The following is a 12043-nucleotide window of genomic DNA, read 5'->3' as shown; positions in this document are numbered from 1 at the left end:
AACGACAATTCAACGGGCGGCCAATAATGAAATCACCCGGAGTGAGGGCTACACCACCTTCCGGGTCATCGTATAAATCCAGCAATGGCCGTGAGTTGAAGCAGGCTTCTATACGCGTCAAAAGAGTGTAAAGCTCGGGGAAGCGCATTGTTTGACGACCCATGACTCGCAATAGATGCTTTTTGGCAGAACGCACCGCTGCTTCCCAAAGGCCACCGTGATGAGGTGACGATGGTGGAATAAACTTCCAGTGGGTTCCTACAGCCACCAGGTGTTGTTGTGCAAACACGTTCACCCATGCCTGTAAATCCTCCTGCATTTGTCGATTCGCACCAATAAACTGAGTACCATTATCGCTGTATAAGGTAGCTCAGATGCCTCGTCGACTCACGAAGCGGTCGTACACGTTTATAAATGCTTGTGTACTCAAGTCTTCTGCCAGCTCAATATGAACTGCACGCGATGCCATACAAACGAAAATGGCTGCATTGGTTTTTGTTGTAACTGCTGAGCGCTTGCTGCCAACTCGAACATGGAAGGGGCCACAGTAATCCAAGCCACTGCGGTAAAATGGTGGTGCAACAAGGACACGTTCCTTTGGTAACGACGCCATCTGTTGACGCTGCATAATTTGCAGATGTCTTCGACATACGGTGCACCTCCAGATGTAAGATTTTACCTGGGCCCGCGCACATATGAGCCAAAAACGTTGTCGGAGAAACTGGAGCATCTGCTGTATGCCATCATGAAGGCAGCGCTTATGTGCATCTGCGACCATCAAATCTGCTATAGTGCCGCGTGGGACTATGATTTGGTGTCGCTGATCCTTACTCATGTCAGCGTTGGTTAGTCGGCCCCCAACTCTCAATATTCCATTTTCATCCAGAAACGGGTTTAGGGGTAGAAGTGGACCGCGACCCTCAATTCTGGAATTAGAGACAAGTGCTTTAATTTCCTGTTTGAAAGTGTTACATTGTGGATGACGAATGTGTAAGACCAGCGCCCAGTTCTGCTCTTCGGCGGAGACCACAACCCCTCTGTTGCCTCGAAATAATGGTAGTATGTGTCTAAGACACGCCGTGGTGTGGAGAAGACGTCCCAACGTGCTAAACCTCTCTATGAGAGGTACCCGATTACCGTCACCTGATGTCATGAGCCACTGGCAGTCAACACGAGATACTAGCTAGTATACACAGGGCGAGATGCGGATCTAAAAATGTGCTGATCTTCCTCCGTCATCGTAACTGGTTCCGATCCTACGGTTGTGTGTTGATGGATGCATGCCGGTCCGGCCCACCAAAGTCGATGACTTTCCAGACCAGATGGCGACAAGCCTCTGCTTGCGCAATCCGCCGGATTAAGCTCCGATCGGATGTGGTTCCAGGAATTTACATCCGAATTGGCCTGGATGAAAGCGACTCGATTCGAAACGTACTGTTTGAAAGCTGAAGGTGCCTTGCGGATCCAGCATAATACAACATTTGAATCGCACCAATATATGCAAGGGACATCTGGTAGGTCAAGAGCCTTGCGGACGTGGTTCATAGTGATTGTAAGTAGGTGGGCACCACATAGCTCAAGGCGTGGTATGGTCACTTCCTTGACCGGAGCGACCTTCGTCTTTGCAGCAACCAGAACTGCACCTGAATTACCATTGTGATCCACCGTCTGGACATACACCGCAGCTGCATATGCCTTACGACTAGCATCACAGAAACCATGGAGCCTCACCATCGAATCGGCACGCATGCCTAGCCAACGTGGAACACGAAGTCGTGAAATGTCCGCTAACCCGTTGCGGAATATTAACCAAGCATTGAGCAGGTCCGGTGGCAGTGCCGAGTCCCACTGCAATCCCGCCTTCCACAGATCCTGGATAAAGAGTTTTGCCACAATGACAACTGGTGCCAATAAGCCAGTCGGATCATACAATGTAGCTACGTCGCTAAGCACTGTCCGTTTGGTAGGCATCGCTGACTCGTCGAACCCCCGTATCGTGAAGAAGAGCTCGTCATGCAACGGATCCCAATGCAAACCTAGTACCTTCGTCGCTGAATAGTTCAACTCCAGCTCGGATGCAGACATTGTCGAACCAGTGATGGTAGCAAGCGTGTGTGAGCAGTTGGAGTTCCATTTCCCCAACACAAATTGACCTTGCTTCAAGATGGTCTCCACACCTTGTGCCCGCGTGATTGCTAGTTCGGACGTATCGACACTGTCCAGATAGTCGTCCACGTAAAAATTATAAAGGATGCTATGTTGCGCTGCGGCAGCTCGGCTGGGTTCACTGATGGCCTTACAATTATCCTGCGCACATTGATGCAGCGCTCGTACCGCATTGAATGGACTACAAGCCATTCCATACGTCACCGTTGTCAATTCGTATATTTGTAGAGGAACGTCTGAAGCCTCACGCCAAAGAATTTTTTGCCGTTTTCTATGACGTTGGTCGACCAAGACTTGACGGAACATCTTCGTGATGGCTACGCTGAATTTGCGAAAACGGTGAAGAATGTCGACCAAGTTTAGGTGTAGCTGTGGGCTCGAGAATTGCACGTCGTTCAGTGATACGCCATTCGATGTCTTTGCAGAGGCATTAAACACAAACCGAAATTTGGCAGTAACAGCATGATGGGGAATAAGGTAACCAGGATGAGCGTCCATAATTAACTCCTGGCTTACCTCCATATGGCCAAGAGCTATGTACTCCCTCATGAAAGCCGTATATTGCTCGCGTAGATCAGCGTCGTTCGCTTATCTCCGTTCCAGTTGTAGAAACTGACGTATTGCAGATTGGTATGAATCGCCAATGGAGGGTGCATCTGGTTTAAATATGATCTGCACCTGATAACGGCCATCCGTTGCGCGTGTAAAGGTGTTGGTGAATACCCTTTCACAATCATCTTCCCGAGTTTCTGATACCACAGCTGGCTCTTCGAGTTCCCAGAAGCTTCGAAGTAGTTTGTGGAGTCGTTGTTCTTTGACGCGTTTGACAGCATGCGATGTTAGCTGTGCGGATTGTGTTGAGCTACCATGAGCTGGCCCAAACACTACCCAACCAAGCCGTGTGTTCAAGGCGCAAGGCTGTTCTGCAGATCCCCGAATTAAGCCTTCCAGCAAGAGATCCTTAAGCACCTCAGCACCGAGAAGCAAATCCACCGGACCCGGGCAACCAAACGTTGGGTCCGCCAGCGGCAAATCCTTCAAATGAGTCCAGGCTGCCGGATCGATCGTTGCGCTTAGTGTAGTTGAGGTTATCATCGACACAACATACGCCTCCAGTCTGAACTCGGTGTTGCTGTCAATTGTAGGTTGCATCTTAACAGTCACATTGCCTCTGGTATAGACCGCGGTGCTCGAACCGATGCCTTCGATTCGGACCTCATCTGGTTTTCTACGGAGACCCATACGTTTAGTTAAAGAATCAGTGATTAAGCTCACCTGGGAACCCATATCGCAGAGGGCACGACAAGTGTGTTGTTGTCCATTATGATCCACAAGACGAACCTTTGCTGTGGCTAGTAAAACGGTCCGGTCACCGTGGACTAGATAAGACCGAACCGTCTCTGACTGTCATTGTTGTCGTGAGTATACTTGCGGCGTATGCTCTACAGATATACCTGGCTTAGAGTTACGAGTCGGCACTGCTGATGTGTTCGTTACTTCGGCTGCTGGTGCACTGACTGCATCTTCTTCTCTGCAGAGAGGTGTGTGGTGCCGGTGATGGCAGCGTATACAATCCCGCGACGGGTAATCTCGCGCCCCATGGTCGACGCTGAGGCAATTGACACACTGTGAGAGCCGCTTCACGGTGTCCCAGCGCTCTGTTACCGGAAGGTTGAGGAACCGCTGACATTTGTGAAGGCGATGTGAACTTGCGCACAATATTGGCCGCCTTCCTTGAACGGGAAGCTTGAGATGAATTAACGGCTGCTACATGAGTCATTGCCATTGAGTTACTGGAAGATCCATTACAGCTAGCGCTCGCATAGCATTTTGTACGGTGTCGACAACTCGAAGAAGGGTCTTCTGCGATTCCGCTGGGTGATTCGGCAAATCCAGGAGGCGGTTAACCTGCGACTCAACTAACAAACGCTTATTGTCATACCTACGTTTCATTTCCTTCCACATGTCCTCGTAGCCACCGGTGTATAGGCCCCCAACCAATGGCACGTTATCTACATTGACATGTTGACGCAATTTACTCAGCTTGTAGCTGGGATCTAAGTCAGTGCGGTTGTGGACCAGTGATTCAAACAGGTCTTTGAAAGACAACCAATTCCCCGGATCACCATCAAAGACTGGAATTTTAATTGGATCTAACCGCATGTCCTGTTGATTGGTCACAGGAGGCTTGGGCTCTGAATTGCCTTTACCGCCCATTCTCCTACGCAGTCGAACACAAATATTAGTATATAGCATTTCAGTAGCAGCGAAAAATTCGTCGTGGGCTTCCAATTCGCTGGCCTGTGCAAGAGATACTAGATCCGCGTGATACTCTGCAAACCTTTCAAATTGTTTTTTTCACTTGCGCCAGCATAACCTCGCACTCTATGTGATCTGGATCAAAGTAGCCCGCCTCGATAATTTTTTCCAAGACGAACAATTGATGATTGTGTAGATGCACGCAGATTTAAACTCGCCATATCGCAGTATAATTGCGATGTCCTCACAGGGAATGAATTCGGCAAGTAGAAAACCACGTTGTCCAAAATAAATCGAGTAAGTGTCTTTCACTTTTTTATTGATTCACGTTCTTGAATATTCTACCCTAAGATCACCAGATACTTCTTATATATGAGCAAAATACATACATATGTGTTCTACTCCTAAGTACATCAGCTATAAAGCTGAATGTGGGTATGTTCCTGTACTAACGATGCCCAACGTTGCTTTTGGCCAATACCTTACTGTAACTCTTGAACAGGAGGGTTGAAATCTATATCTATACTTATAATAAAATTGTAACAGGCGGATGTCGGTACCATTAGATATTAAAGAAAAATTAATATGGGGGGATTTTATTAGAGTTATAGAAGCCAAATTAACAGTTTTTAGAATTTTTGACTCTCTGTATATTTGTATGCGTATTACTCGAAAACTAATGCATGGAATTGAATGCAGTTTTCACCGATGTATCGCTAGAGAACTAGCTTCCAATGTAGAGGGAAAATATTAGAGAGTTGCCACCTGTGTTTAGAATTTCAGTTTAGGTCAATTGATACGGTAAAATAAATATTGCAATATGGCTGCCAAAAGAAAGAGGTTTACAAAGGCTTACAGCTGAAAATATTTTTGTGGAAGGTTACCTATTTGAAAACCTTAATTTAATTTAATTGATAACAAAAATTAAATATTGCAATATTGTCATCAAACTAAAAAGGGTAGGAAATTTTAATGTCGAAAATATTTTCAGGGGATTGGCCAACTGCTTGAAAAATTGTATTCATTTAAATTTGTAAAATAAATGAAATATTACAATACGGACATTAACCTAAAAACTAAAGCGGATTAGGAAGCTTACTTTTGAAAGTATTTTTGAAGCGGGTCGCCTACTATTTGGAAACTTTAACCCAGTTAAATTTATAAGATAAGCTGGCAACATTCGCCAGGTGAATATCAAACGAAAGTATTTGAGAATAATAAAATTGCAACAGGCCGATATCTGTACATAGTAGATGTTAAAGAAAGATTAATAGGGATCAACAGAAGCCAAATCTAAAATTATTATAATTTTGGTCTGTCTATCTGTATGTTTGTAAGCGCATCTCGCAAAAACTAATGTATGCAATTAAATGCAGTTTTCACCGATGTACATATTGCTAGAGCTCTAATTGCAAATATAGAATCCATTTTTTTTGTTTTAGTTTATCATCGATCCTTATTACTAGGTACTTGAATGTATTAACTTTTTCCAGTGCGTCGTTGTTTATATTTAGAGTTAACAATGGACTGTTCTCAAAGTTCCGCCTTGATATAACCACAAACTTAATTTTATTGACCAATCGCACTTTTTTGGAACTTCTGTGTGGTTTTTGCCTAAAAAAATTAAAAACTTTTTTTTGCTGCTGACAAAAAATTAGGAAATCTGAGACGTCGCGCTTTACATTTTCTCTGTACAAAGTATTTCACTAAATCACTAAACGGCTGCACCGATTTGGTTAATATTTGGATCATATGCCAGCACCTTGAAAGTAAATATTCCGACCAAAAATTTACTCGGTATGTAGTTGGGGATATTCCTAAAATTCTTATACAAACTAAAATGTAAAAACCCAATACATACATCTCTAAAACCAATTACGCTGGGGAACTGAAACTTAGCACTGATGCATATATTGCAAATGCATTGGAAAAGGGGGCGTGTTATCTTCTATACAAACTGAACTACTCATATAGCTTATCTCTGGAATCGCTTACGCTAACGTCCTGAAATTCGAAACAGCTACATATGTTATCAATACCGTACTTATGGCGAAAAGTGGTTTTAAGTGTTTTTAGTATTCCGTAAAAGGTAAAATTTGTGTAAAAATGTTGAAGAATCTTTTAAAATTTTCACAAAGAATGGAGCTTTGGTTTTTCGAGTTTCGCTGTAGACTGTCCTATCTACATACCTATTTGCCTAAAAAGATAGCCCTTTTCGTTGTTCTGACTAAACTAAAAAACCACTGAATAGAGTTCCGTCAGATTTTAGGAGGTTATCTTACATTCATATATGGTCCTATAACATGCCACTAGAAAACTCGCTAGGTGGAGCTCGAGTAGAGCTATTTATAAAAGTCGTATTTATTAACCGATTTCGTTCAAATTTTAAACGTGAGCTATGTACCTGTATGACAGAAAATTCTTTTGATAAAAATAGACCCGATGAGTACCTCTGGTTAAAATTCGTAACACGTATTTATTTTATGGAAAGCAATGGTTTTGCAGAAAATGGACCCAATGGATGGCGCTGCAGCCGAAATGTATAGAAACCCCGCGTGGTTGGGTTGCTTTGGCCCTATGTTTACGTTATACGAATTTAGTTTTCAGATGTCTAAATGAAGGATGGGGTTAAATTTGTCTGACGCCCTCATGCACGATCATGCGATCTGGCATATACCCTGTAGGGAAAACACGAACTAGTGAACCAGATTTCTAGTTCAGTACTAGTTCTTTATTGCCAAAAACGAACCAGTCCGATAGTAACTAGTTCCGCACCAGTCCAAAAGCAGTGAAATGTGGTACTTTCACTAAACTATTCTATTTTAAATTTTAAAAGCAGGGAAGGAAATCATTATGAGTAAAATAATTTAAATCAGCATTTAATCATTATTTTATGAATTATTATTGAGTTTTATTTTTTCGCTCAAACAGAAATAATTATTATTTGATTTTTATTTTTGGGATTACAAATAATAATTATTTTATGATTTTTATTTTTTCGGGCAGAGATTATCATTAATTTTCCGTTTTATTTTTCCACTTAAGAATAATGATATTTACAAAATTTAAAAGGCCATAAGGACGCAGCGTACTGAAATTTTTACCTGAAAAGTTTGGGTCTTATTCCTTTTATAAGGGTGCGGCTACCTCTCAAAGGGATACGTCGATTATCACGCTGGTATAGTTTCTGAGTTGTTTAATAATCATAATACTTAGTGATTCCATAAACAAAGGCCAAGATCCTGAAGGACAATTGAGAAAGGCAATGCAGTTGCAGAAAAAGAGGCATTTAAAAAAAGTGTCAAAATAATTACCACTTTCTCACTAAATTTATTTAAAAATGCAAGCCACCAGAGCTACCTTTTTTTAAGAAAAGACAAATAGAGTTTTTTTATGCAATCCACCACAGCTACCTTAATACAGTCAGTCAATAAAGTTTAGGTATAACGAATTTTTTACAATAGGGCCAACTATTTTTTTAATATTTTAGTTTTCGGTAATTTTTTTATAAAAATATGGTCAATTCTACAACAAAATCCCCAAAAATCAGAGTTCCAAACCTTGTGCAAAATTTAAGAAAATTCTGCAAAATTTCATTAAAATAATTCACTTTCTATTTACGCTCTATAGAAAAAGTTTTTTAGTCCATTCAATTTTAGTATAATGAAGTGCAAGTGTGAGGAAGCTAGGACTTACCAAACAACAAAAAAAAATTGCTAAATATAAATGCTAAGTCCTAGCTACCTGAAACTTGCACTTTGTTATACTAAAATTGAATGGGCTAATAACTGAGTACTTAACTTTTTTCTAAAGAGTGTAAATTGCAATACTTGGATGGAAATTCGCAGTTTTCTTTAATTTTGCATAAGGTTTGGAACTCTGATTTTTGGGGTTTTTGGTGTAGAATTAACAATATTTCTATAAAAAATTAGGGGAAAATAAAATATTTAAAAAATAGTTGCCGGTATTGTAAAAACTTCACTGTATCTAAACTTTATTGACTGACTGTATATCTTATTTAAGTTAAGTACGACAAAAACTTTTGAAGTACTTTATATTCATATAAGCTTAAAAAGAACTGAATTTACTTAAAAATCAATATGCTTAAATTTAGACAAGTAAGACAAAGTGAACTAATATTTTTACTTTTAAGCAGAACGCACTTTTGTTTTTTACTTACTATTTAAGTTTAATACTACTGCTACTACTAATGTGGTTTATAAATTTTTAATAAATGCGTTTAAACATTTGTGATAGTATTGTCCTTCCTTCAACCGATCGTATTTAATATAGAAGGGAAATGTTTCGACAAGCCTGATTAGAAATGTAGATCTAAGGTGACGAATTTATAACAGGTTGGAAATTATAAAAAATGGATGCAGATCGAACTAGATCTCATCTGTCGAATTAGGAACTGGTTTGGAACTAAAGAAAAGGGGATGCAGAACGAACTAGATCTCATCTGTCGAATATGGAACTGGTTCGGAAATATAGAAAAAGGGATGCAAAACGAACTAGATCTTATCTGTCGAATTTAGAACTGCTTCGGAACTAGAGCCGAAGGGATGCAACGGGGTACAATTGACACTTCCTAGGACATCGCAATGTTAAATTCGCCAGTCGCTAGCATGCAAACGAGAATTAACGCGTACTAGTCATGGTTCCAAGCACACTAGAACCGAACCAGTTCCGCACTAGTTCGTTTCCCTACAGGGTACCTGGAAATCAGATCATAAGTATTACCACGAATTAAAAAGTGGCCAATTAAAAAGGAAAGATCACCGTAGGTATATCAATTGCTTCATTTGAAAGAAATGCAAGAGATCACACGACTCATTTAGTCAACATACCGAAAAACTTTTCATCCTGTGGGACAGCGAGGATTCTTGGCCCTCCTATAACGAAAAATGCACTTCTGTGCTCCTGTGTGTTTCCTTATAAGAACCTTTATTGGCATACGCACCGCACCAATGTTGTAGCTGCAAGATCATAGAAAAAGATTACGCATGCTTGGCAGAGATCTCACAGGTGGATATAAGACCATAGGTAAAGCTCATGACACCGAAAGGGATCGGTATTCCCTATGGTATCACAGCGTTACTATTATTGGCCTATGTGTGAGTAGGATTCTGCGCCTTAGTGGTTTCAACTTATACCAAAAACTTTGACTTTACTGACTATTTTACAACGCTTTTATCAACTTGCAATGTTGTGCGTCCAGAAACTTTCAGTGTTGTGGATCCAGAAACTTTCAATGTTGTGTGTCCGACACCATAAAACCTTTGCTTTGAAAAGTTCCTATAAAAAAGCATAGTGCATAGGGCGACATCTGTAGTGAATAGGGCGAGGTAGATGACATCTAGATGTCGCCCTATGTACTACGTTTGCTACAGCGGAAATAGACGACACGCCATTTCTTTAAATAAAATTAATTGGTGCTCGTTTGTATGTACATAAATATGTAACTGCATGTGTGTGCACCTTTCTATTAATATCGTTGAATTATTTTAATATCTATTGCAAAATTTTATTCAGACAGGACTAAAAAGTAGAAAATAAATAATATAAAAAAAAACTTTTTAATATACAACGCTTTTATAAATGGACTAAAAAGTAGAAAATAATATTTCTCAGTCCCATAGAATTTGTTTTGATAACTTTTGATTTTGAAATTTTATGAAATTGAAAATGAAAAGCGTGGGGCGCATGTAATACACTTGAATTGATATGAAAAGTAATATATGTATGTATGCATGTGGGTATATGAATAACGACCGTTTAAAATCGATTTCAAAGTTCTACTTTCGCTGTAGAAATTTTAGGTCTGCTTTATGTAGTTTGACTATTGTCAATTAAATCGAATGCTTTGTATTGCATGCGCTCCACGTTTTTCATTTTCAATTTCATAGATTTTTTATAATGACTTTTGCTAAAATTTCAAAATCAAAAGTTATCAAAACAAATTCTATGGGACTGAGAAATATTATTTTCTACTTTTTAGTCCATTTATAAAAGCGTTGTATATTAAAAAATTTTTTTTTATATTATTTATTTGCTTTTAAACGCTCTTTTGCATTGGCCAACGCAAAAGTTCTTACTAGGCACCACGAAGTAAGCGGGCATTAGCTAGTTTTTAATAAATCACTAGCTTCTGGGGTATTTATTGATGATTGGAAGATGACTTCTATTGACCCTCTTGTTAAGAGTGGGAATAAAAGTGACGTATGTAATTATCGGCCAATATCAAAGCTATCTGTTTGTTAACTGTTTGAAAGTATGGTAGTTGAAGAAATATATTTTGAAACTAAGGGCTCAGCTTCACTCAATCAGCATGGCTTTGTTTCTAGTCGCTTAACAGTCTCTAGTCTATCTGTTTTTACTGAGTGCTGCATTGCATCTTTTTCAAGTGGATATCAAGTTGATTCTGTTTACACAGATTTCTCGAAGGATTTCGATAAAGTTTCACACTCGATATTAGTTAGCAAGCTAGCATATTTGGGTTTTCATTCCGACTTTTTGCGTTGGATTAAGTCTTATTTAAGTAACAAACGCTGTGTTGTCACCATAGATGGAACAACTTCAAAACCTTTTATAGCCTCCTCTGGGGTTCCTCAGGGGAGTATATTAGGTCCATTGCTTCTTGTTTTATACATAAACAATGTAAGTACTTGCTTAACTTTCGCAAATTTTTTGCTATATGCAGATGATTAAACAATATTTTCTACAATAAAGAGCTCACCTGATGTGACAAAGTTTCAAGCTGAAATGTATAATCTGCATCGTTGGTGCACTAAATATTGTCTTTCTTTGAATATTAAAAAATGTTTCAAGGTCACCTATGCAAACATATTCAATATCGTGGCTACGTCTTATAATATTTCTACTACAATATTAAATTCTTTTAATGACATCAAAGATCTTGGCGTAATTTCTTCTTAAAATGTTTCTTTTAATAGCCATATTTGTCATATTGTTGCAAATGCTTACGCAATTTTTGGATTTGTGACGCAAATTAGCAAAATTTTTTCTGGTCCATTTACCCTAAAATTGTTGCTTAAGTCTTTTGTTCGCTTTAATTTAACTATACTGCAATTATTTGGAGGCGTTGCCATAAATTCATGATAAATCGAATTGAACGTGTTCAACAAGTTTTCCTAAAGTTCGCTTTGCGCAACTTACATTTTTCCGAACCGTTACCATCTCATAGTTCTCGCTTACTATTAATAAATCTTAAGTCTTTGGAGATAAGAAGATCTGTTCCCTCTTTGTCTTTTATGTTTAATATTATTATTGGTGCTACGGACTGCCACATTCTTTTAGAGAAAATAAATTCAACATTCCTCTATGTAGCTTACGATTTTTTCCCCGTTTTATAGGGATGCTTTCCATTTCCAGACAACCGGTCAGGTACGAGCATGATTTTTAATTTCGGCCAAACTCAAATACATTGTTTGTTGGTCCAAATAATGAGATACGTATTTTTTCTTTTGGCTCGGAAAAATTTTTCCGCCGAATTAAACGCGATTTTGTTTTTCAGGCAAAAATCGATTATTCGAATTGACAGTGAGAATTTTTTTTTTAAATGCCCATAACTTTGTCAAAATTTAATAGATTCCAA

General features: G+C 39.3%; 2 protein-coding genes across 2 annotated transcripts in view; both read right to left on the bottom strand.

Moving 5' to 3' along the window:
- Positions 1 to 1179: 1179 nt before the first annotated feature.
- Positions 1180 to 2472, bottom strand: LOC118734650. The gene has a single exon (XM_036464359.1). The coding sequence runs from the start codon at positions 2470 to 2472 to the stop codon at positions 1180 to 1182; it is 1293 nt and encodes a 430-aa protein (XP_036320252.1).
- A 1470-nt stretch (positions 2473 to 3942) lies between these two features.
- LOC118734641 (acetylcholine receptor subunit alpha-like) overlaps positions 3943 to 12043 on the bottom strand; it is a gene marked incomplete at its 5' end in the record, with an annotated part of 14281 nt that continues 6180 nt past the window's right edge. The window contains 1 exon segment of the mRNA XM_036464350.1: positions 3943 to 4387. Within this exon segment, the coding sequence (XP_036320243.1) occupies positions 3943 to 4387 (445 nt within the window).

Source organism: Rhagoletis pomonella, unplaced genomic scaffold (assembly GCF_013731165.1).
Source record: "Rhagoletis pomonella isolate Grant_MI unplaced genomic scaffold, Rhpom_1.0 Rhpom_scaffold_00001, whole genome shotgun sequence".
Taxonomy (NCBI): domain Eukaryota; kingdom Metazoa; phylum Arthropoda; class Insecta; order Diptera; family Tephritidae; genus Rhagoletis; species Rhagoletis pomonella.
This window is presented reverse-complemented; position numbering and strand designations above follow the sequence as displayed.